General features: G+C 42.6%; 1 protein-coding gene across 1 annotated transcript in view; it reads right to left on the bottom strand.

Annotated features, from left to right (window-relative positions):
• Positions 1-24790, bottom strand: part of KPNB1 (karyopherin subunit beta 1) — a 104147-nt gene extending 79357 nt beyond the window's left edge. Inside the window, exons 1-12 of the mRNA XM_069237502.1 lie at positions 24454-24790; positions 23346-23404; positions 19047-19229; positions 16093-16293; positions 12927-13079; positions 8354-8413; positions 7648-7737; positions 7212-7322; positions 2980-3081; positions 2280-2504; positions 664-855; positions 257-387 (exon numbers count right to left, since the gene is read on the bottom strand). Coding sequence (XP_069093603.1) covers positions 257-387; positions 664-855; positions 2280-2504; positions 2980-3081; positions 7212-7322; positions 7648-7737; positions 8354-8413; positions 12927-13079; positions 16093-16293; positions 19047-19229; positions 23346-23404; positions 24454-24493 — 1547 coding nt within the window. The 5' untranslated portion in view covers positions 24494-24790. The remainder of the gene's footprint in view (positions 1-256; positions 388-663; positions 856-2279; positions 2505-2979; positions 3082-7211; positions 7323-7647; positions 7738-8353; positions 8414-12926; positions 13080-16092; positions 16294-19046; positions 19230-23345; positions 23405-24453) is intronic.
• Between the last annotated feature and the right edge of the window lie 2184 nt (positions 24791-26974).

The following is a 26974-nucleotide window of genomic DNA, read 5'->3' as shown; positions in this document are numbered from 1 at the left end:
ACAATGGAAGTACACTCACATTGAATCAGAAACCATACAAAAAGGTATGGGACACCAAGCATCTCAAGCAATGACTGCAAATTAAGAAAAAAAAAGTGCATGGTGTACTATGGCATCCAGCTTGAGCCTGGTATCGTAAAGTTGTAACACACTGTCCGTTAGCTCATTTTGCCCTATACAAAAATCTGATAAAACCTTTTAATTTTTTTTTATGACAAAAAAAAAAAAAGTTAAGAAAGACTGTAGTCTCCATTACCTATCTGTGGTTTCCAGGAGTTTCTGCACAATGAGTTCAAAGGAAGATGACAAGCAATAGGTTGCTGGCTCTTCTTGATCATCGGCCACATCAGCAGCTTCATAGGCAGCTTCAGCAAGACTGGAAAAAGCCTAAAAAAGAAGGAACAAGAAGAAACCAAACACTTAACTCATCCAAGATACAGTGGGTGCCAAGATGAAGCACAAATAAGATTTAACTCCCTAGCGCATATAAGTCTCACTAGGCTACTGCACCAAGGGCTGAACAAATAAGCAGCTATCAGCCAATAGCATCCATCAAACCTCTGACATGAGTTTCACATTAACAGCCAACTAGAACGTCTCAGATGTAAAACTGTCTAACCATCTGCCACAAATTTCTTCCACACTGCCCTTGTCCAGACTTACCCAGCAGACGTTAGATGCTACTCTTGGCTCTGCACCCAGGTTCTCGATCAGGCAAACCAGCAGGGGTGCCAAGTACATATCGTTGATTGCCGCCTCAGGAAGCAGTTCACAAATTCGCCCCACTGTCCATGCAGTTGTGTCACGAACCACCACACTTGGGTCCTTCATTAAATCTATGAGTGTGGGCATTGCCTGCAGTAAAGTACAGTATTAGATCGCAAAAAAGAAAAGAAAGAAACAGCCCTGAGGAAATAAAGCTGGGTTAATAGATAAGATTTTAAAGAGGGGGAAAAAAAATAAAAAAGTTAACTGGGCCCAGATGGGTAACAAATCCACATTGCTGACAATAGGAGAGAGTCTACAATTACAGGTTAACTGGGGGACAACCAAGACCATATTAGACACTCCACTGTATGGGTAATGAAGGTTGGGGGCTAAAATTATCACCATCTACCCAGAATGAAAACTGGAATAGTGGTTTAATTGGCAGTCACTATCTTGATCAAACAGGATGTTTTTCTTTTGATTCAAAATAACTCATAACACTTGGAGAATCAGGAGAAGATTACCAATAAGTCAGGAATGCCAAACACTAGCGCCAGGTTGGAGCTGCAAGAACGCTCATGGAAGTGAACAAATGACCACTACAGATAGTCTTCTTCACTTCACTAATGACTAGTAGCTAGGAAGGCCAATTTTATAAGAGAAGCTGTCACATTTGTCCAATCGAGCATTGCACACGCTGGCCAGATCATGTCCCTGAATGCAGAAAATGTATGTAATCAAGTGTAGAAATAGCAATAAACATGTTTGGGAAAATAAGCTAGTGATGTTTTCCACTGACATCTACCAATATGGATACTTCACTGAAGATAAATTAATGGTTTGAAGGCTGCTGTTCTACCTGGATTTTGTATTAGTTTGATGACAGCACATTTTGCCACTTACAATGTAATTTTACTTGGGCAAATCCTATTATCTACAGATTCTATAGAACACATCTAATTAGAAACACCAAAACTCACAAAACTGAGGAAGTTTGCAGACCCAAGACAAAAGCCTGGGACAGTCCTAAGAGACCGGTTACTGCCATCTTGAGAGGCTGAAAGGTATAGCAGTTCCAAGAACAACAAATTAGGCAATCATTTTTATAAAACATCCGGTGGCTCAGTGGACTAATGCAGCCACTTAATTTGTGTTTGACCTCATGGTCACAGGTTTAAGTATTGACAGGGACACTTGGCCCTTCAACTTGCTGAGGTGGCCGAAAGGATCACCAAGTTGGGTAACATCTATCTGCCAGCAGCCCTAGAAGATTAATGAATGAAATCACTTTACTTCCGTTAATCTAACTGGAGGATTTGTAGAGTGCGAACAGCATTCAGAAAAGAAAAAAAAAAAAAAAAAAAAACACACTTCAGGAGTGGCGAAGGGTGATCTTTACACCTATTCTAGGAGGAGAAAAAAAAAAAGGGAAAATTGCTCCGACAGTAATGGAATCAGCAAAATGACACTTGATAGAAGAGGAAAAGCTGTGGATGACAAGTTCTTCAAAACACAAGTATTAGAGAGCAACCAAATTATGTCCACAAACAGCTACTAAAGATAGGTCAGACCTGAATTACTAAAGGCTTCAGCTGATTAGGTTCTGGCCCCTCTAGGATGCATCCAAACGCCATCACTGCTGCGTCCCTGTATCGCCAGTCAATATTTTTTATGTGTTCTTTGATGAAGGGAAGAACATGAGGGACAATGTCGTCTTCACAGCAAGTGGACAAAAGCATGAGACACACGCCAGCTGCTTTACAAGGGTTCCAATCATCATCGTCATCATTCTCATCCTGCAAGGTAGAGCACAGGAAGGAGGAAAACCATCACTGCACGCATGTGAATACCCTGCCAAACCCTCTTGCCATGCACTTGAGCATTTTAATATCTTCACAACAGCACTGTCGAGGTCCCCACTCTCCACCCCCATGTCCAATCTAAAGGACCCAGACATTAGACTTACCATTATGTGTCACCAACAGGTAACCTATTTTCATGGAGTAAAATTCCCAAAGTTTTTCTTTACACAGATAGAAGACAGAAGACTGCGGAAACAAAATATGGCTTGTGCCCTCAACTGCAGAATACTTTCACTTTCAAATATGCAAGCTGCATCTGCACCACCATTCAAGGCTCTCAGTTTGATAATTATGTATTCAAAACTCATTTCACAAGCACGTTCTTTTTCCTAAGGTGATCACCACACTACATTAAACCTCTTGTGTACACAATTCCAAGGCCTGAGAGCAGAAATTGATTGGAACCTACCTGTTTGGTGAGTGTTTGTGTCAGGATAGGTACCAGGTACTGCAAAGCTCCCTTGGCATAGAATTTGCTGGTGTGTTCTGGTGGTCGACCTTGCTCAGAGGCCTAGAAGACAAATCAGTTTGGCACACTAACTATACCATATTACAAAATGTTTAAAAAATTATGTTCTAAAATGTTACTCCTTTAGTTTATATGAAGTACTGTTAAGTAAAACTGAAGCCAATTCACATCTTATGGAGAAAAATAAAAATGAGTAATAGCAATCTGAAGACACATGGGAAGTAAAGTGGGTAGTGATGAGTGGGTTGAATGGTGGCTAGTTCACCTTTACATAAAAAGTCAATAAGGCTACTGGTTGAGAGAACAAAAAAACAACTCATTATAATGGACGTAAGGGGAACAGCTATTGAAGTAAGCTCCTGCGGCTACCAGTTACTTTCACACAGGTTTAACGTGTTTGCCAATATGTTTTTATTCCGAATGGGATTCATTATTGTGGGCTCTCGCTTCAAGACTAATTTACATTCAAGGTCTCGTAGATGTATCTCTTTGCTGAATCTGCAATAAAATGTAACTTTTTTTATGTTTGCCATTTTTTTGTGGCACAGGCACACTAATTATGAAGGCTTTTTTTTAGCATTAGATAGGGACACCCTACATTTTACTTCTTGGAAATCTAACTATGAGTCGTAGTTGCACCTCACCACAGAGAGAACATTTCAGTGCAGGATGGCAACACCACACTGCTGAGGTAGGGACAGTGCTAGAAGTCAGTTCTACAGTAAGGACAGAAACATACAAGGGCCTCCCTATGGTTATTTTTCGACAAATGTTGAGAAATCACCAAGACTTCTACTCATAAGTTATCTGGATCTGCTAGTATAGGACCAGTTATTCCAACTTCCAATGTTAAGTCAGGTAGATGTTTAGGTGCTTGAAGAAACCCTTAGCAAACACTTCCTTACTGCTACCTCTATTCTCTGAAAAGGCTAAATGTTGCAATGTGTTTGAAGGAGGGGAGCCCCTGTCACGAGATCATTTTAGCACCTTGCTTGGGCACATTTTAGCTTAGGTCTGCGGCCTGTGCCCTTTTACCCAGTTATTTTATTAATTTTATTTAGTTTTGAAATGGCTAGCTTTAGATGGATGTTTTATTTTCTAATCGCTTGCTTTCCTGTGAAAGCTTTGCTGTCCACTCCTTTGCACGACATTTCACCCTGTGCCTCTGCTGAAGGCTGTACATGATAGTTTATCTAGTAGTGCTGCCACAAGAGTGCAGAGCCAGCCTTTGAAACCTAGACACAGTATCACGTCAGGCCTGTTCTCAGAAAATGTTTTGTTATTAAAACACACAGGCCAAAGGAGGTTAAAGAGGTCATTCCAGCCAGAGGAGCCATCCTATACTGTGTGCCACTTCATCGCTGCTTTGCTGATTGGCAGCCCAGTTTCTACAGCCAACCAAGGAGACTGCCAACCGAACCCTGTTTTCAGGTATGTGGCTGGGGCTCCTTCCATGGACTAGTATGGGCAGAAAGGGCCATCACTGCTATCGTCATACATAGATGCTAGAAGTGTAGGTAGGAATTCTTAGATACACGTTTGTTACAGGATGCTGGAACTTTATCTGTTTCTCACTAATGGTCACAATTAGCACTGTGATACGTGCCATTCTAATAACAGCTCACATCTTTTAACATAGAACATAGTAATTTCAATACATTGAAAACTGTCCTGCATCTCGGTCTGCCTTTGCTTGCAAGATTTGTGCAAATTAGAGAAAGGGGCAAGATCTGCAGACCGTAAGTTCTCAGAGAAGTCAGTGTCTGGTTTTCTAGACTGTCACAAACCACCTTTACTTCCTAGGTCTGGGCGTGGTGCTACTAAATAGCCAACCTCCAAACAGTGAAGTAATGTCTCAGTCACCCAAACATGGTGGTGCTGCTGCTCGAATACCAGCAGTCTTGCCGCCCCCTCCCCCCCCCCTCCCATGGTAAAAGTACTACACAGTATTTACCCATGCCTTTGTAAGGAAGTTCCTTTTTTGTCATGTAGCCCCCAGATTGTGCCACACCTATAGGACAGGTTACTTAGCTCCACCAACCAGAAAAGGGTTCTGTATTCTGGGACACTTGACAGGAAGCGGTCATCAGAAAGGAGGGAATGAAGTAGCCCATGGGAAATCTCCCCCAAGGGCACTTTCGGGGGGGGGGGGGGGGGGGGGGGGGGCAGCAGCACCCCAGAACTCTGGTCTTATTAGGCCTAGGGGAAGAGGACCCAAGAATGACTGCACTGCCACCCTTTGACATGGCAAAGATGCTTCACTGAAGCTGGACTGCATCTGCTGTTCTTTAGGCTAATGAAGATAGGACTGTGCACGTGGTGTCCTGCTCATTGAGAAGTTGTCCCTCCAGCACAGCCAGAAGCAGAGACTCCAAGAGTCGGTTGACAGCCTTCCTGTTCACAGCACAGGACCACATAAAGCTGAAGAAGCCTCCCTGGGCAAGCTGGTAGCCCAGATAACCTGATCATCTGTCACCATTATTGCTGGAACTGAACTGAAGATTGCTTTTCTCATGAATGTTACCTGATTTGCCCAAAGTACTTCCAAGTAACCACATTCATCTTCAAACAAATTTGAACTTCTTCAGCAAAACGTTATCAATTTGCCAGTAGTGGTTCACGGTTGAATGAAAAGTTTTGATTTATTATTTCTTCTATACAATTTCTATTTCTCTGGAACTCTTCTCTGGATAGGTTGTTGTTTTGGGGGTCTATAAATTCATGAAATATGGTCCACTTTATAAATGTGTCGGATTTCTTTAAAGTCCCGTTTTGCTTCTATTGTTTTGGTGCTGTTTAAATGCTTTAAACGGGTTCCTTTGTTAAAGCAGGACTGCTCAGAGCCCATAGCGAGCCAGGGTTGAAAGAAGGCTTAAACAAAAGCGGCCTCCTGCTAATAGGAAAGGAAGTGTATTAAACTGTGAGGCCTCACAACCACACCCCATCCCATTTCCTCAGAAACCTCAAAGCCCAAGAAATGGTAAAGTACAAAAACAGACCCAGTTTCCCCAAAATGTAAGTAGAAATTGTCACAAATGTTTGGTCAATACTGAAACAGTTAGGTTTATCCAATGCCTTCCCCTCTCTTGCAAAACAAAGTAAACAAAATGGAAACCTACCTCAAAAAGAAGTGAAGGACGCATAATCTCAAACCCAGATCCAACTACGAAGCAACTTATCACTTAAAACAGGGCTCGAAAAATCCACTCGACCACTCACATTGTCAAGTCTTATTTTATCAGGTCGAGCTATTTTTAATACTTACTCGTCCCTTCTGGCGAGCTGACAATGAACAAGTGTTCTGTTCAGTTGAAGTGTGGAAGGACAATAAAAGCGGCCTTTAAATTTTGTTCTTAGTCACATTTACTCTGTGTTCACAGACAGAGGTCAAAAGTCAGTTTTTCTTACAATTAATTTTCCTTCGGACTGCAGAGTTCAAGGACTGTGTAAGGTGAACTGTTGCTTATATTTTACATTCTATTTCAGTAGTTGTGAAAGCGCTTTAGATGTGTGATGAAAAAATATTTTAATAGAATGAAAACAAATCACAATACTTTACATCTTGATGTGCAAAGGATATGTTTTCTGAAACCCAATTTTCAGAGATTGTTATTACACTATATAGTTTTATCAGTAAAGCTGCAAGTGTAGAGGTTTTTGGTCATTTCTTGGAAAGTTACTGTGTGTAGACGACAATAAATTGGGTGAAACAAAACCAGGAGTTACGCAAGACATTCTTAACTATGCTTAGGGAGTGCTTACCATATCATGGTTTAGTAATATATTTATTAAAATTGAGCGTTTAAACAAACTGAGAAACACTCCTTCCCTGATCGCAATGTTAGTAAACTAAAATAAATCCTATGTTATGTGGGCTAGATTCTTGTGATGCATCCAGCAAACTTTAGTCTACTTAATCAAACTAAGGTTTTTTTTGTACTGCAGAAATGCTGAGCTCCCATATTAGAAGGCGCAATCAGATGTGAAAATTAAGAAAAAGGAGTCTCTAAACTATTTGCCTAGGATCACACGAGACCCGTTTGCGGGTAAAATACATGAGTTAGGTTGATTAGATTATTTAAGTTACTCGACTTGCAGGTCTAGTAACTTTATGATTTTCGAGCCCCGCTTAAAAACCCTTCCCCACATTTCTTAACAATTATCAAACTAACCTCAGATGCCTCTATAGCAAGGTCCATCTCTTCATCACACACATTGGACCAGAACTCTATTCCCTGCAGGGCAACCTCATCTATATCACTCTTCATGGCTTCCACAGTAATCTGCCAAAAAATAAATAAATTAGTTTCAACTATAATCAAACATATAAGGAAGGATGAGGCACCCACACATGCAACAAACCTTTGCACTGGATATCAGGACTGTTTCATCATCAGACATCAGCCTATTAGGGAATCAAGTATGCACAATCAAGGCTGAAGGCTAAATAACGCCAAGAATATCACCAGCAGTTTACAATACCTATCATGCAGCACAGGCTCTTCATGATCCGATTGGCATTATATGGCAGATTAAAAATTTACCTAGAAGCAAAGAAGTGACTAAAGCTCTCATTTACTCACAGTAAATTGAATGTTTTTTACTCACAGCAAAGAGAGCCGGTCCCATGTAGGTTTCCATATACTGGTAGTACAAGGACATTATCTTCACTAAATTCTGCAAGGCAGCAACTCGCACCTACACAAAAAGGAGGCGTCTGATTACAGTGGAACAAATGAATGCAGGTATCGGACAGAAAACTGCATGCTTTACAAACTGTAAATTATTCACTGTACCCATGACACTTACAGCTAACATGTCAGTCAAACTGGAAAGTGGTAAACAAGGTTATCTCCACAATAAATTTCCAGTAGCTAATACAAACGTTTTCCCCACAGGAAATTTGAAGTTTTAAGCAAACAATTATACATATGAGATGGACAATCAAGACAGTTAAACAAAACTGCAGCTTCTTCTTTGAAAAAGGTATTTTACTACTTGCACAAGAGCAGGAGTGTGTGAAAACACAAAACAGTACTCAAACACCACGGAACAATGATGTAAAATGGAAGTGAATGACTGACACTGGCTGCAGACGATCATCCTGAGAAGAAAATATAACTGCTGGGCCATTCATAAGTCTGGTATTTTCAAAAATTATTCTGAGTGCTATTCTGACATAACAAACAAAATGCCAGTTGTTCAAAGCTGTACCACCTTTTCACACATACACTAGGAAACCCAATACTCAATCCTCAGGTAAAACGGTATCCTCCAGTTCTCTGGCAAACAACAAGACCTGCATTATACTCACTCTTGTATCGGGGCACTGGGTTGCTTCACAGACTACTTGCATTATGAAGTGCCTTTCAGACTGCAAAGGAAGCAAAATAAGTGAATGCAATACACTAACAATGAACATAAGATAAATCACAATAACCAGCTCCCTTCCCCAGACTAAAGCTTTTCATACTACTAAAGGGCATGCCAGTTTCCCTTTTAAAATGAAGGTTAAAAAAAAAAATAAAAAAAAAAAGGAGGCCAACATCTGTAATTTCACAGTATGCTTTTGCTAGTCCTCACCTAAACATAGGGCTCACCACGTTTGACATCATAGAACTACTTAGTCAGTCTGGTGATCATTAGCAATCCAGACAGTTGCAATCAAATAGCTCTTTAATCGTCCACACCAGTAACCCATCCACACTCTCTGCAACTCAACACAAGCTCTCACCAGTCCACTGGAAAACCTTTGTAGCCCTGCAAAGGAGACTGAAGAGGACAGGGCCAACACCATTTATAAAAACCAAAATGGAACTCTGCATCAATGTATTTGTTTTAAGGCCAACTGAACATGATCAGGAGCATGCTGGGCTTTTAACAACAAGAACGTTCTTTACAGGGAGGCTTTAAGTGGAGGTTCTACTTAAGATGTTTGTTGTATCACCCTTTGGCACGGAAAAGGAGCATTCTTGGTCTGAAAACAAATTAAATGGCTAGGAAGCAAGTTGAAAAAAAAAAAAAAAACCTGTAGAAATGATACAAAGTAAGAAAAACGGGTTACACTTGCAGGCTCTGAAAAACGAACAGAAATGCCTTTTCTCATTTGTAAGAGAAACTCAGTTTCAGTATGGAACAGAATCATATTAGGCACCTAGAGGCAAAATGAATCGAATGTTGTTCAAAGACAGAGGAAAATAGGGAACACGGTTCTGGATCATTCAAAACTCATAGGTTTTGCTGTATTCACACTAGAAATTGTGACCAAGCTAAAGTTGATGGATCCCAGAAACCATGACTAGAGCTCTGATTTTTTTGATACATAAAGTGTTCAATAATAGTTTTGAAAATCTCGGAGAGAGATTTATGAATGGTTTAGAGAACAACATGAACAGACGTGATAAGAAAAGAGAAAAACAAAAACAAAACAAAACACTTTAAATGAAGGACTGGAGTAGCTGTCAACTTGAAACGAACTGGAATTATCAATAGGTCTCACCTATAAGACCTTTTGGCTTTGCCAATATTTTTAGTCATTCTGTCCAGGATGGCTTAAAAACAAGCATTTGCAATGCAATAGGTCTCACTTTCACATGCGCATGACTTTGGCGTTGTAGTGGGAATGTCTGTCTTAAGTGTTTTGGTTTGGAGTGTAGTCGATGTATGTGGGATTATGTGGGTTGTACTGGAATTGTTAGTTGTGGAATTGTGTGGGGTGGAGTGTATTTTTGTAGTGGAATTAAGCAGCATGGCAAATAGCTAGGAGTGAGATCTGCACAGGATAGAAAGGAATATAGGGCAGGATAGGTAGTTTGCGCAGAAAGTGTTGAAAGAACCCCAGACAGTGGAGCAGAAACTGTGCAAGTAAGAGAAAGAAGGGGACAGCAGGCCACAGACACATAACGAGGGAGGACATGTTTATGCAGATGATGCCCTAAGAAGAGGAGGGGTGTGGCGGACTAGGCATGAGAAGAAATCAAAAGTAGATGGTCTTTATTTGCCATCCCTAACATTCGGCAGGTTCGTAAAAACAACGTTAGGCACCTGCAGTTATGTTTAAACTTAATAAGCATTGGGAAGGTGTTCACAAAGCAGGATGTTAAAAATACATAACTTTACACTGTAGGTAAAAAAATAATTCTCAACCATTTGTGGTTCATTATATGTATTTTTCGTTTTACAAATGTACCAAACTTTATCAGGAACAGCAGAGGTTACTGAGAGCACTTCAATGGTGAAAGCTTCCAGTTTTTATGACGAAGATGTGGTGTAACTGCCAGAGTGTGTACGAAAAAATTAATGTGTCCTTGTGTAACATAACTGGTGCTCACATAAAGAGATCCAAATACCTTTGGTTTTGGTTTGCGCTACAAAAATGCAAAAGATAAACCTGAACACTGGATGTTTGTTTATTCATGTGAGACATGAACGGGACAAGGGAGAGATAGAGAGTTAAACAGGGAGCTAAAGCGAAGACGACAGGCAGCCCCACAGAAAGAGAAAGACGGGGAGCAATAGAGAAGCATTGAAGGGAAAGACTAGGATAGAAGATGTGGGTATGGCTAGAGAGGGGGACTTTGAAGACTTTCAAGCTCAGGACCTGCGTTCCGACACCTTCGGAGTGTGGGACCAAAAAAGAAAAAAAATAATTTTATAAATGAGCAGGCCTCCACCCTCGCTCCCACCACCGAGAGAGGGAGAGAGGCATTGAAGGGAAAGAGTGGGCAACTTTGAAGACTCAAGTTCAGGAACCGCATTCAAGCCTGCGATCCGATACCTTCTAAAGGACAAAGTTAAAAAAAAAAAAAAAAAAAAAAAGTAAATAAGCAAGCAGACCTTCACCCTCGCTCCCGCCACAGGGGACTACCCATAGAGCCACCGATGAAGAGCAAACATGACCAAGATAACGGCCGGATGTAGAGCCTTGTTTACAGCGAAGCTAACCTGAGAGCAAGAATGCTCTGCACATTAGCAGTAAATGAAGGAAAAAAACGAAATAACAAGTCCCCTAAAGAAGAGATAAACAGGACAAAGTGTATTTACACAGTAGTTGGTCCCTGCTCCCAAAGAGAACAAGCATTTTGCAATGCAATAAGTCTTGCATATTTCAAAAAGTTGTCATCTTTTGACAACATTGCCCACGAGCAGAAAAAAAAAAAAAAAATATGGAAATTGACAAAAGATAACTTAACAAAATAAAACTTAGCAATTTTGTTTGTCCTGCTGGGCACTTTTTGCCAGTCACAAGCCTTCTTTTTGCAGGGCACTGGAAGTTAAAATGAACAAGATAGTACCTTAAACACATTGGGAGCAGCGGACCAGCACTAATTAAGTTGAAACTAATTAGTCCTCGATTCCCTGCTCCACAAGGAGCAACGGAAGTGATGACAGGCCTGCCTTGACGAATTACATGGCAGTGAAGAAGAGTGCCACGCAAACCATCAAATGGTGAGCGACAGGCGGGCTCCAAGCCTTGTACTGAACACAGCAGTCTTGCAAGCGAGACGCATACGCTAGCGGATGCACTCGCAGGCTCGACCGTAAAAAAAAAAAAAAAAAAAAAAAAAAAAAAAAGACACAAAATGGCAAGACTGACCACTTGCATGGAAGGATTTTTAAATGACACTGAAACAAACAAATTAAATACTTTTAAGCCCACAGAGGTATACAAGAGTCCGTACGCTTACTCAACCATAAAGCTACATTCAACATAACCAATAAACTAAAAATACTAGTTGAGAAAAAGTGGCTGGAGAGAAGGGTGTCAGACTTCCAGATTTCAAACTACGCGACTAGTTGTACGTTCTTTCCATTAATTACTGGAAGTCCAAATGATTAGCTAAATTTGACCAGAGATCCACTTACTAGCTCCTGAAGTGACATTAAAAGTTATATTCTTTCAGCTGGTTCTCTTAGTACCGTCACACCCCAAATCAATTAAAGGGAAACACAGGTTAAAGAAAAAAAATAACAACAAGTCCGTTATGTTCAAATCCTGCTTCAGTGAAAACGTTTGACTGCACAAGCAGTAGTCCCATTAATAAACCTAAGCAAGGTACACAACTGCAGCTTGAGTAAATACTGTTGTAGAAGCATTAACTATAAATGTACTATCTGATGCGTAACAGAACCTCGACACCACCAAACATGTGCCCTAAACTCAAACGGCAAGAGACTTTAACCATCCAAATTGTCTGCATTTACAGGCATAAGTGCAAATGTATATTTACGCAAAAGCTTAATTTATGTTAATCCTGGGGCGAAATATTGGTGATCTCTTCCATCACACCCTACTAAGCATCTGCATTTTACCCTGTGGCTCCACAACCCAATCTTACAATAAGATAGCTAATGGAAGGCATGCTCCTCTCACTAGTGATTTCATTTTCTTCTGCTAAAATGTGGGGGAATAGCATGCAGCCAAAAGTCAACTGTATGAACAGCCCACACACACATTGAAAAAGAAACCCACAAATATTACTTGACAAATCACTGTAGCAGTACACGCAATTAGTTCAATTTAGAAGATCCAGCTAAAAACGTTGGTTTCTTATCGAACCTTTTAGCAGTCTTGTAGTAATGCTGGGCATGTCCCTTTCAAACGTCATCTTGGGAAACTCAAAAAAGGATACTGCGGCTCACTACAGTTAAGAACCTTCACCCACCACTGAAAACAATAGCCTTGAAGAGCGGAGTGACATCACTGGGTAGTCAGTTAAGTCAGGAAGCACAGGGCTTGAGACAGTGCAGTTGTATGCTCCAAGAGCAGTGTGAACATAGGCTCTTATAACATACAGATTTGCCACCACTATACTTTCATAGCAACACTTCATGTGTGCCAATGTTGCAAATACTACATTCTTGCTGTAGGTGCCTCAGCAGCTTACCTCTTTGTCAAAGTTTGCTTTTGTAAACTCCAAAGAGTTCAACAAAGCATTGGTGGCAGCCAACTTCACATTGTTGCTCGGCTCCTCCTTCCGCATGCCCTGGATGATTGCGGTTAAGATCTCATTTGATTTATCCTGTAGTTGCTCTGGATCCTATTAAAAAAGGAAAAGAAAAAAAAAAAGTCACACACAAAACCAATCCGTGCAGACGGCAAAAGACAATTGATTGTAATATACTAACTGTTGCACATAAATGAGCCTGTAGTAGGTAATCTATGAAACACTAAAATCTACCCTTGTTCCAAACACTGAAAACGGTTAAAAAAAAAAAAAAAAGCTTGCATGCAGTGTAATGCGAACCACTATTGCACAAAGGAGAGAGATAAACAGTGGCCATGATTCAGAGTGATTTTGTAGAAGCGTGGATTCTACCACATTAAACTGAAGCGCATGTGGGGGAACATTGTGTCACCAATTCAAGCACACAGTATGGAGTCTCAAAATTGTTAACCTCCATCGCCCAGAATTTTGAATAGTTTTTTCCATGCAGCAAGCAAACATGGGGCCATCCAGATTCATTAATTTCACAGGGACCAGATCATCCCTATATTAGAAACATTAAAATATTTTCACACAAGGCACTTCTACTGCATTTACACAGTCCTGCTTGTATCAGTAGAAATTGTCTGCAACTCAGGTCAGGAGGAGGTTAGGTGTTACCACACTTCACCTACCAAAATTATCTATCGTGAGCAACAAAAGACTAGCAGGATGCCTACGGAGTCCCAAAACAAGAATTAACTGCAATTTACACAATTAGGTGAGATAACCAAATCAGATTTCTATAGTTAACTGAACTTAAAAGCTAAATAGGTCTCATTTGCTTATTTATACCAGCTAAACTGCAAATGATCGTCCACCAATATATAAAGAGCAGAAGATCTCCATGGATCATGAAACCTATAAAAATGTTCCCATCGCATTAAAACAGGAAAGACAAAGTCTTACGCCATCCAATGAGAGTATTCATGAAACCGAACATGCGTGACCATGAAGACATCAAGTACTGCAAAAATGCATAAACAATCCTAGTAACTTATAATGCACTCTCTGCAAATCATAACCGGTTATGGAAGGAGGGGAGGCAAGGTGTCCAACCGGTACCTTTAATGATTACCTTCAATGATTACCTTCACCCTTATGCAGAGATGCTGTCCTTTCAATCTAATTCTTGTATATAGGCCGAAAATGTCTCTATAAATACATCATTTTCAATCCACATATTATTTACACCCCATTAGCTAACAGCAATTAGAGTGGATGGACAAAACGTCTAGGTCTTAACAGTGCGTTTTTAATTGCACCAAGCAGATGCACAAAATATGCTGCCTCAGCTTGTAACCCACCACTGATTTGAAATTTGTAAGCTTTCCCGAAAAACCAAGAGCAGCAAATTAAAAACTGTAGATGCAACAAGCATTGACAAAGCCAAAAGCCCTTGTCTATGAAAGCTTTTGGCTTTGTTCTGCCATGATGTACACACCACATATACATAATAAAAAAAAGAAGTGCATTTTGAGCTGTCTGCTTCCCAATCCTTTTGGTCTTTCCTCCTCCACCAAGCCAATCCCCCGACCCCACCCCCAAGTGTGTCCTTCTCTCCCACCCTTGGTCTCACCTCGTCCCTAACCCCAATTCCAAAATAAAAACAGGGAACAGGTTGGGGGGGGCAACACAAGACGGTGGGAAAGAGGATGCAGATGCCAGAGGAAGCTCTAGAGTGAATAAGGGAGCACACGGCCAATGGGGGGTGGGCTGAAGAGGCCAGATCATGCACACGGAGAGGCATCGGTAAGCACAGACAATGGTGGGCAGGCAGGGCACAAGGATGGGGGAAGAGGTACCCAAGAGAGCCAGCTGGGGAGAGAAAATAAAAATAAAAAAAAACATTTCTAGGGTGCTTAAACAAAAAGATAACAGTGGAAACTGAAATGTGAGCAGTGAAATGGCACAGTAATCTGTTCATACTCCAGGGGAGGGACTAGCATGAGGAAGCTGCCAAATGAAAAGCAAGCAGAAAAGATAAACAATAAAGCCAAGCAATGGGTGAGTTCTATTCACACTAGAAGATAACAAAAGGTCCTACAGTTGTAGAAGGGGAAACCTAAAACCAACACTTGATCTTATACAGCAACGAGCATGGCTTCAGTGTGCTTAAAGTAGTGCAGAAAGGACTAAGAAGGTTAAAGAGCAACAGTAAAGGTGGAGTGAGAGGAGTTCTTAAGAGATTAACAGATTAACTTGCCATCCTATTTTCTCTGCCACAGTGTCAGTCACACAATATCTAGAAGCGTCAGGACCTCCAGTATATTAAATCAACTATGTTGACCTGGAGAGCAAAATGGACCACCACGTTTTCCTGGTGAATACCTATAAATGCAACCACCAAAAATATAGGTTGTAGCACCCAAGCGACTTCATTGAACAGAAAGAACCATCCTCAACACCAAATAGAGGAAAATAGCCGTATTTTAAATTTAAGAACAAAAAGGCAACAAAGTAAAACGAGTGGCAGATTTGCAGTGGTGCATAGATAAACCAACTGAAAGGACCACTCAATACTATGCAGAAGGAAAACAGACTAATCTTGTGCAATGGGGTCTTGTCAATAAGGTAGATTTGCAGCTCAATGAATGCAGGAAAATTATGGATGTAAACAATTACATGTGAAAGCATAAAATGGTACGTAAAAAATAAATTAAAGCAAACCACCTGTTGCTGCTATGTCTTTTTCACTAATCCTATAGGTTAGAGAATGCCATGTGGTGGTCAGGATGGACCTGGATTCTCTGGCTGACCAGAGTACTGCAGCAAAATAAGAAAATTAGCAGCTATACTACACACTATGCTCCAAGCACCTGCAGTCTTTCAACTGTTCTGAATAGGGATTTTCGGTAGAACCTAATCATAACGTCACCTGAAGAACCCAGAGAGCAGCAATCAATACAAAACCTTCATAAAGTACTGTGCTCAGAGTGCAGGTTGAAGGTCTGTTGCTGAAACTGTACCCATGCAGTATCAAGCATACCAACAGAACTGCTCAACAAGACTTAGCACAATGATTACTTCGAACTATATCTAAGGAAAGTAAGTACGGAGCACTTACAATGTCCTGGCAGATGTAGCCGATGGCCTCCAGTGTTGATTCTTTCATGGACTCAGTGCAGTTCGGATTGGTGACGTTTGTTACCAGTTGTGGAATTAGCTGTGGCCACTGATCTACAGGGATCTCTGCGCAAGCAATACCGGCCACACATTGCGATGCAGAGCTGGGCCTGTAAGTCTCTGTGCCCAAAGTCTGCAAGACCTAGAAAGGAGGGGGAAAAAAAAAAAATAGATGTTTGCAATCAGGAAGCACATTTCATTGAAGAAAAGTGCTGATTCAATGAAAGTGAGGCAGGCCAACGCTGACAATTCAAACAGAATAGCTTAAGTCACTTCGGTAATAAACAAAACATGCATCACTTCACATAGGACCTGTGATTGACACCAAGGGATTTATAACACTTGCAAACGCAGAACTTGTGGGCCCCACCTCACTGAATTATCCTAAAGCACATGAGGAGCCCAGTAAATAAAATAAAAAAATTCTGATTGCTGTTACAACACAGAATGATGGTGCTGTAGAAGTTAAGTGAGGATTTCTGCAAGCATGCACATTTCTTTCGCACAAACATCCACTGTATCACTCGAACTCCAATTAAAGCTAAATGTTGGCAGCTTCACCAGGATTGACCTGCACTGAATATTCTGTCATTACTGGTAATGGAAGTAACAAGAGGATAAATCGAGACCTGCATTTCTAGAACACAACCGTAAGTCAGCAGGATAATCCAAAATGCAAAAGGTTCATGGAAGTCACAGGAAAGCACCTGTAAATAACTTCCTTGTGTTTGCAATGTTCTATTATACTATTGCTAAATCCAACTGACCTCTAAACCAACCAGGAAGCTGTAGTTTTTCCATGTAAAGGATGCACACTGTGGACAGTGCAGCAAATTACAGCACTGAAAACAGAACAACCCTGCCATCTTGCATGTTCCTTTGTGTGAATCGCCAGAAGGAGAGACCAACTTCAAAGACCGGCTTAACTCTCAAGCTCCCTTGAGACACCATCAACAGCTCCATGTTTGTGTGCTCATTCCAAGCGCAGAAAATGAAATGCTTCTCAGCAGTTCCAGCGTAAATAATCTGTTGTGTTAGCAAATGGAGTTTCCCTCCAACTTCCCCCCCCCCCCCCGCTGCCCCCCCTCAAATCCTGGAAGGTGTGGGAGGCAGACATTTTTGCCCTTGTTAGGAATACATTTCCAACTTTTTTCAGTTTAGGATGAGTTGGGAGTTGAACTGGTGGAGACCCTTAATGTAGGTTTGCAGGTGTGAAAACATACATGGCTGAACTGAAAGGGCATTCCAACTCCGAAAGTACTGCTCCCTGTCTACTTCTAGCCTCTGTACGTAGATTTGGAAAAAAAAAAAAAAAAAGTATCAAAACGAGAGTCCTGTACAAACCCTGGCATAATCAGGGCTCTCATATAAATGAGGACACTGCTGTAATTTGTCATATCACTGAATAGCAACAAGTGACTAGTGGATTTTATTTTTGTTTTTACCATCAAAAGTAGATTTATGATTCATCCTGTCTCACAGACAAGTAGATGTGATATAAAATTACACACCCCTGAAAATAAGACTAGCACGTCTATGAAGGCTTAATTCACAACTACTGGAACAGTTGTGCCACAGAAGCTTTTTTTACAAAGAGGAATGCAAATGTTGCAGCTTTGCTCCACAGAACTACGTTTATTCCACTGGGTTAATCCGGACTAAAACCTAAATCATGGATTCACAGTGCTGCTGAGCTACCAGCTAAAACACTTAACCTGATTAAATCAGGGCTGCAGATCCTTAACTTTAACATAGGACCACGCCAACAAGTTTTTATAAAAGACTTTAAACACTTTGCTCATTTTCATGGAACGATCTAAGACCTTCCTGAAGCCATTAGATGGCAAAGTTAAAAAAAAGTGGTATTATTAACAACACACCAGGGCTACATGAGATGGAAGGCGAATTGGTAAAGTTTTATTGTTAACATGATTAGGATGTGTCTGAGTACAATTAAATAGGTGTGCTTCCTATTTTAATATTCTGTCCTGATGATGACCAGCCTGAATTCATTTCTTTGATTGGGGTTGAAAAGTCGACATTGTATTAGAAATTGTGGATGACTTTGAAAAATTCAGCAGGCTCACAGTACCTATGGCTATAGGTGCTTATTTGAGACCTGATGCTTTTAACCACAGTTTGGTTTTAATTTTCATGTAAATAGCACTGCAACACTTACTGACACAGGATTCACTCACACTGCGCCGTTATACAGAAGCACCTCGATTACTTTAAATTGTGAATTTAAGTTTCCAATAAATGTGATATATTACTCACAAACCTCATAGGTACTGAAGTTTCTTTTTGGTACAACCACTGTCGTGGCAGTTAATTCATATCCTTCCCCCAGAGGGACCACAACATTTTTTTTTATATATTACGGACTAGAACCCAGCCAGAATTATTTCACTAGTAACTGTAACTACAAGTAACGTGAAGCATGACTCAAGCAGTTGCCCTGAATACAAGTCAATGGATATAATATACATGTAAGAGCGGTACCATATTAAAGTTTGCAATAAGTGCTTGGAACACTGGCCAATACTCGAGTCTTACGTTAAAGCACAGACCTAGAAACACCAAGCAGCTGCATTAGATTTCACTATATTTTACAGTAAGGTGCAGTCTTCAAGAACATCCAATCTGAAGTTTGACTTTTGTGAAATACTTTTGCTATAGTACACAGCACAAAAAGAAACACTTTGCCGTGCTTAATATACTGCAATCAATGTGCTATGCAACTTTCCACTGAACCAAGAATCAATAGTATGTAAATTCAACCTTCATTCTTGTTCTACTTTTGCTCTTCCAAACTTTCCTTAGGAAAAGAGGCAGCTGCAATCAGGAGGTGATGCAATGAAGTTATCACATCAAAATGCAACCTGGAGTACTTACATAGGTCTTGACTTCGCTTCGAGCATTGGCATCGATCGCTAGCCATCTCTGCTGGTACTGCGCCTTCACATCTGCATCCTTTGACGTTAACGAATTCTTGATCTGTAGGCCAGATGCAATTCGGGCAACCTGGCTATTGCCTGGATTTGCAAGGACTTTCGACAGTTCCACTAAGAACGTCGGCTGCAGAAAAATGGAAGGGCGCGTGAGTGAGTCTACATCACAATCATAAGGCACAATTAGAAAGAAAAAGAAATATGCTGCGGTTGTAAAGAAGCTTCAGTTTGCCTACAAGTAATATCAAGAGTATACACTGATGCACCATCTTCTGAACTTCACATGACCATGTATCAGTTACAGATGAGAAAGCCCCGGGAGAGCATTTCTCTAGTGTACTGCAGATCTTCAGGCCTCTTCCTTCATACACTGATCTACTGCCATCAAGTGCGGCATGCTCACAGCACCCTAGGAAACTCTCCACACACCTACTAAGGTCAGTAAGCATTCAGTCACATTATGCACATATCCAATGACACAAACACCCTACCTGCACACCCTCAGATTTAAGCAACCAGATCACACCGCCACCGTGGAGGAAGTGGCCTGCCAAAGAGGAAGAGATGGACATAGTGCAGGACATGGAAAAATGCAAGGAGGATGGATGACACGTGCAGGCAGACCACAAAGTAACAATAGACATTCATATTGCCTGCCTCTGTCCAGTATTTGTCAGCGCATTAGAGGATTCCCGACACTTCCCCTCTGCCCAGAAATCAGACAAGGAGTGAACGAGATCCCTTTCCAATAGTGTGAACTCACTAGTCAAGACTCCTCAAATGCAGTAATTGAATAAGACTATAACTTATTCATACATTAGCTGGGATAATCAATGTTGTTTCAGCCCAGTTAGAGAAGTGAAATGGTAAAACTGCTCCAAAGATCTCTTCGAATAATTACATGTCTGGTCAAGCCCCATCTGATTATTGCCAAGGCTTATATGTTTTAGGCTTAGACCAGGGGAGTAAGACTGGCTGAAATGACAATGGCAACTAGCTAAATTATTTTATGCCATCACTTTCACAAAATCTGCAAACTTGCAAAGGGAAAAGATGAATTTCAGAACAAGGTAGTGAATATAACCCGTCCTAAAATCTGTGGAACTTGAGTTAGGCAAAGAAATGTATCTGGGTTCCTTACGCAAGTAGCTGTATCAAGAGTGCTCAATCTAGGGAAACAACGAGTGTCAACAGGCCTAATTTAGAACTTATTTATCAAAGAATAAATTATAGCCCAGAGAATTCCCTACTCAAGTTAGCCAGGTGGGATTCAGATTACTTGGGCCTCAACTGGCCTGGTTCAATTGCGCTATTTAGAAGTTGTACTGGGACCCATCCCTCCTGGGGTAGACAGAATGATCAGATCTACGTGGCAAAAGGGATAAGAAAATTATCTAATTTCTTAGCATTTAAAACCACTTCAATTCATTTTTGAGCCTCCTGAGAGTCACATTTCAGTCTTAGATAAATAATACAATTAAAAAAATATATAACATACTGGAGACCGGTTTAAAGCTAAAATATCAAGACAGCTCTTCAATGCCAAAATTAATATGGCGTTACTGTAAGAATGAAGAACATTATTAACATTTAACACAGGCTAAGCAAAGGTGCTTAAGACATTCCGGAGATTCATAAAACTAGTCTCAGACAGGACAAGTGTGCGGATAAAGGTCGATCGACCTTGATAACATTTTGCCTCATGCTATTAATGCAATAACGAGATAAATGAGTTTAGAAAACTGGAATTTACTGAAGCTAGTGTATCTACTTGAGGCACACAAAGACAGCATTTATTTTGCATGGGCTGTAGATGAATGGACTACATCTCCACATACCCCTCTATTACAAGCAGCACTGCACTGCTGGATTAGTCTGAGGAAGTTGTTCGCCATCAATTGCTGACTGCCTACCTTGCAGCCTAATAGCCTTTCAATAGTACTGGATGCATGCCAGTCATACTTGAGGAGATGTTTGTCATCCGCGTATAAAAGCATTGAGAGTCATACGGACAGGATCAGTCTGAACAGGTTTAGAATATACATTTGAAACAATACTGAGGATAGAGCAGACCCATGGGGTACTGTATTAGGGAGGGAGACATCCTTAAACTAAATGGAGAAAGACGCAATGACTGAAATCGGTTTTTCCAAGTAGGAGTAAGAGGCAGCCAGGCCAAAGCCTTGCCAGCTATCACCACAGCTCTGAGAATAAGCATTAAATGTTTCTAGTATCCAATGAGTCATGGCTTCCTGTGTCCCAAGTTCGCAGAGAGCTTTAGGGGCGGCATCCCACCTTGTTGACCCTTAGCATGTCAGGCCTGTAGCTTGTGAAGAATGGCAACACATACATGCTCTGTACTGCACCCTATTGAAACAATATGATGACCATAAATCACAGGGAAATTGCAGAACTTGCATTCTGGGGAGTGGTTTTGTTGGAACAACTCGACAGTCCCCGCAAGCCCCTGTATTGTTTATTCTATACAAGTAATAGTTTAAGTTATGAATGTGTTTCCTTGTCTTTCAGCAAACTTGTGAGGTTTAAATATGCTGTTCAACTTGGACGCTTTCTTAAGTGGCAAATGTACTGATACTAATCTTAATATGTAATCACCCAACATCGTTTGATTTTGAAGATAAACTTTTTCTCCTGTTATTTTATGAGTATCTGAAACTTAGTCGTTATAAGATAAAATGCAGTCGTTATAAGATAAAATGCACACAATACCATGTTCTGTGCCTGCCTATGTGGTAACTCACCACATATCAGGTGAGGTTCCAATGAACCCCAACCTTCTGGGTGGTACAAATATTTCACATATGCCTTAACTACAGTCAGCTGCTGGATGACATTAATACCTCTACACAGTTATATTTCCTACCACTGATCCTGCCCAAGCATTCCCACACTATCCATCACAACTTTATTTATCCCTCGCGAAGCGGTATTTGTCACCCCTGAGCAGCCAATCACCCTTTATTTCTTTAATGAGATGACACTAAGGGAATGGGAGACATGAAATGTGTTTTTGAGGGGGGGGGGGGGGGTGCAAACAGTCTAAGGGAGAGCCGAGCCAGGGGGTCTGGTCCCAACAGCCAAAGCACGAGCCATCAAAATAGGTACATTAGGTGAGAAAAGGATAAAAACTTTGTAAAGAATAAAAGTGTACGTTTAACATCTGTCTTAGGTACGTGCTATATCAAAGATTAAGTTTGAACAGACTGTAGTGTAATATCCCCCTCTCCACCTTTTAACACCAAAAGCCAGTGTTTTGCGTTGTTACTCAATCCGCATCATTGAATTAACGCCAGAATATGGAGTTCAACAAATACACTCATCTCATAAAACTACAACTATACAAATATCCATAGTCATCAGGTTTAAACTGGTGTTTTTTCTGTTTGGAATGTTGTCACAGACACCAAGATTAAACGGCAACGTAACATTCTGTCAGCAATCATGCAGCAAGAGCAATATCTGTAAGGGATTCGAGATATATTTTTTGCTAATCTCCTACAACCACGTATACTCAAGTCAGGGTGCCAGAAGTAACGTTAATATAAAACACCATCTCGTTACACAGCTGGCTCTCCTGCTTTGACAGGCGAATTTTAAGTAGAGGCTTAACACCTCGGTGACCTCAATAGCCTTTCAATAGTGCTGTTGACCTCAATCAAATAGTTGACAGCGCAAAACCATCCTTGGAGCCCCCAGAATTTGCACTTCGAGTTACTGTACATTGTCATAGACTCCATAAAACGATGTATGTCTTCAGAAAGGCAGTCTATCATAAAATCCGTTTTCACTTTAAAGTATGGGGCATGGTATTGTCTCCTGCGAACCTTCACTGCAAAATCTGAGAAAGGAGAATGTATCCTTCTCCTCGCCAAAGCACTGTGGTGCCCTTCCGTTATCTACCACGGTGGGCCTAACTTCCCTTAAGACCCACGCTTTCTCCCTGTTCCCACATGGCCTGGGCCCGGCTTTTTGCTCAGCCACATATTGCTTTAAGACCGCCCTCCTCTGCGCGTCCATTGGTTGCTTTCTTGCCTACTATTGGACGAGCAGGTCCCGGCTCAGTATTCCTCGCGGCGCCATTGGCCGGGCCACCACCCTAAGGCTTTCCCGCTGAGGCCTTGGCCGACAGAGCAGGCTACGGCGCACTCCCAGGGCAGCTGTAAGTAGCAGCCCTGGGGGTGGCAACGCCCCCATTTTACAGTAAAGCACCCCCAGGCCTTACCAAGTTCTCCTGCGCCGCCTGCTCCAGGAACTTCTGTGCCGCCTCCAACTCCGCTCGGTCTGTGGGGAGAGACAGGGTCAGAGACAGCAGCCCTTCTCCGAAAGAGCTCCCTTCCACTCATGCCAGACAGTCCGCCCCATGACAGACAGCATGCCCGGCCCCCCGCAGACAACTCCACTCGCCCAGGTCAATTCTAAGTAAAATAGGATTTGCACCACCCCCCCACCCGAGCAGACAATTGACCCCCCCACCCCCTCAAATAACTCACTAGACACCCCACCCACCTTCCCAGCAATACCCACACCCATACTGTACGCCCGCCTCTCAGGACAGGCAGCATCTCCCGCCAGCCGACAAAATCGAAACCGGGAAAACACCCAGTGTTAGGAGCACAGTCCGTTCAGAAATGAATCTCATTCTTCCTAGGATTGCAGCCCCTGAGAAGGAATATACTGATGCCAGAAGAGATCAGATAACACCTATACCTATGCGAAAGAACAAGCAAATGCCAGGGGCGATGGGATTCAGATGAATAATCCCACCACTACTTATACATCTCTAGAAAGGCACAGGCAGGTGCAAGGACAGAAAGGGTCACAGACAGAAAGTCTGCCAGACACAAGGGCTTATCAGAGAGCTCCATCCGACTCAAAAACCCCTGCCAATCAAGGAGATGCCCCAACACACCTAGACAGTATCAAGGTAAATCAAGTTCTGCATAAGGCCACTATCCTCCATCACAGAGGTACTGGAGGTCCACTCCTCCCGGTGATCCACAACCCATAAGAGAGTCCAGGTACCCTACGTGCAAGAGGGCCCGTGGGGAGACGCGTAGTTTTCAACCCACTCCTTCCCCAAGAAGCAGCTTAGGCCGCCCTAGCATTTCAGAAACAAGTGACCCCCCAACCACTCCTACTTCTCCAGCTGTCACCCTAGTCCCACGCGCTACCACCTTAATATGGCACTCTTCCCCACGCCCCAAGATCGCCATTCAGTGTCCACCCGTTACACTACTTCCTTGGGATTAGTCCGTCACTGCCACCAGAGGATTTGGCTGTTAGTTCCCCTCTCCATTTCCCCCCTTCCACCCGGCCTGTCAGCGCCATACCGGGGGAGACGGTCTTCTCTAGAATGGTGATGAGCTCCATGGTTGCGATCAATCAGAGGACCAGCACCTCTGTCTGTTAGCGGGACCGGTATGTCCCTCCGCGGGCGGCAGCAGTGAGTCCACGGGGCTACGCGGCGGAGGTGCTCGTGCTGGCGGCAGCCCCGGCGGAGGGAGACACAAGAGGGAAGTGACGAGAAACGGGGTGGAGCCGAGCGCGCCGGCAGCGGAGTGATATGAGGCCTGCCAACCGGGTCGCGTTCTGATTGGATGAACGAGGGCGGGAGACACTAAGGCAGCGGGAGGACATGGCCGCGCGCGAGCCGGCTTCACGATGCATTATGGGGGATAGAGGAGGGGCAATGATGGCACGTCAGGAGGCGGCGGAACGTGCGTCACCGTTGGGGTACAAAGAGTGCGTAAGGTGGGGAATGAGAGAGAAGCCCAGCAGCAGGGTGTGCTGTTTCTGGGTGTGGGGGACGTTGTTTCTTTTGGGCTGTCATTTGCAGCGCTCATGGAGGATAAGGGTCTAGGGAAAATCGTAGGCCAGCTATCCGAGGGTGGAGAGGAATTGTGGCATTTAAGTGGGACAATAGTTGCTAGGCCGAGTAACTTTTAGCATGTGTTCCAAAACTACCCACACCCCTTCGTTTCTATATTTTACACTGTATTCAAAAGTACAAAGAATCACATTTGCTTGTTAGTTTAAATTTTAATAAGGAAAATATTGTTAGAAACCACGTAGTCTCAGATGTAGGAGCCACTACTTTTCTGTTTGGAAGAGGGGCAAGGACAGCCTTGGGGAATTTTCAGTGACCCTATAGAAAGTGCCAGTCGGCTGAGGACTGAAGACTTCTATTAATGTGTACAGTTGTATAGTTCTGAAGTGAAATAGCAAGCAAGGAGACCATGTCACAATCTAATCATGCTTTATTGTTAGCTACGTTCTAGAAAGTATTTAGAAATATGTAAACAAAAAAAAAGTGATCCTTTCATCATCCTGCACCAAGCATACAAGGGTGGGAGAGAAAAAGGGAAGTGTAGGAAAGTCACTTTTTTGGCATGGTTGCCCCCCCCCCCCCCAACATTGTGCCTGTTATCGGTGTGCTTAGGCTGTTTTTGCTGGGATTCTGCTAACCAGGACCCCAGTGATTGTGCTGTCTGCTTCCAAATTTGTTTGCCTTACTACTTTGTACATCCCACAATTGGCATACTGGTGTACCCCATATACGTCCCTAGTATATGGTACTGTAGTACCCAAGGAGTTGGGACACCAGGGGTCCCCCATGGGCTGTAGCATGTATTATGTCACCCATGGTAGCCCATGCAAAATGTATCTACATGCTGTCTGAAAAGGTGCATGCACCCTTTCAGTGCTGGTCACTACACCATGTCACTGTAAGTCACCCCTATGGTAGGCCCTTTTAGCCCAAAGGGCATGGTGCATGTTCCTGTGTGTGAGGGCACCCCTGCATTACTAGAGGTGCCCCTATGAACTCCAGTTTCAATGCACTTTACTTTCTAAGTGCAGGGAAGCCATTTTACCCATGCACTGACAACAGGTCACTTACCTGTGGTCCAACTACATAATGGTAACTCCAAACCTAGGCATGTTTGGTATCATACCCCAGTACTAATGGCAGTATTGGTTGCATGATTCCATGCACTCTGGGGGCGCCTTAGAGGACCCACTCAGTATTGCTCCTACCAGTCTTCTAGAGTTTTGCGAGCAGCCCACACTGCTGCAGCCCCTCAAGCAGGTTTCTGCCCTCCTGCTGCTTGGCTAGCTCAAGCAGGACAAAGGATTTCCTGTGGGAGAGGGGATGCAATGCCCTCTCCCTTGGAAATAGGTGTTAAAATGCTGGGGAGGGGTAGCCTTCCCACACCACCTGCTTGCTTTGTAAGGGCATATTTGATGCCTTCCTTGCATAATCCAGTTTGCACCAGTCCAGGGACCCCTGGTCCCTGCTCTGGCGCGGAACTGCAAAAAGGGAAGGGGAGTGACCACTCCCCTGTCCATCACCACCTCAGGAGTGGTGCCCAGAGCTCCCCCAGGTGGCCACTTGATTCAGCCATCTTGGAAACAAGACGTGCAGAGGGTCCTGGGAGCATCTGGTTTGCCAGGACAGGTATCTGACGTCAGTGACCCCCTCTGATAGATGGTCACCCTGCAGAGTAACCAGCCCCCTGTTAGAGCTATTTATGGACTCCCTTGCAGGTGGGTCCCCAGATTCGGCGTGCAAGACTCCACCAGGACTCTTCTGCATCAATTTCTTCTGCTCCTGGCCACTGGAACCGCTGCTGGACGTCACAGGAACCAAACAAGGCTGCAACTCCCGAAACAACCTCGCCTTGCTACATTGTTTCTCCAGCTCCTTCCAGCAATTGTAACATTTCCATGGCTGTGCATCCTCTGGAGTCAACAAGACCCCAGCTGAACGAAAGAAGCAAGAAGGAATCTCCCTTGGAGTGAAGGAATCACTCCCCTGCATCCACAAGCACCAAAGGCAACTCCAACCGGCTA

Source organism: Pleurodeles waltl, chromosome 6 (assembly GCF_031143425.1).
Source record: "Pleurodeles waltl isolate 20211129_DDA chromosome 6, aPleWal1.hap1.20221129, whole genome shotgun sequence".
Classification (NCBI taxonomy): Eukaryota; Metazoa; Chordata; class Amphibia; order Caudata; family Salamandridae; genus Pleurodeles; species Pleurodeles waltl.
Note: the sequence above shows the minus strand (reverse complement) of the source record. Positions and strands in the feature narration are given on the sequence as shown.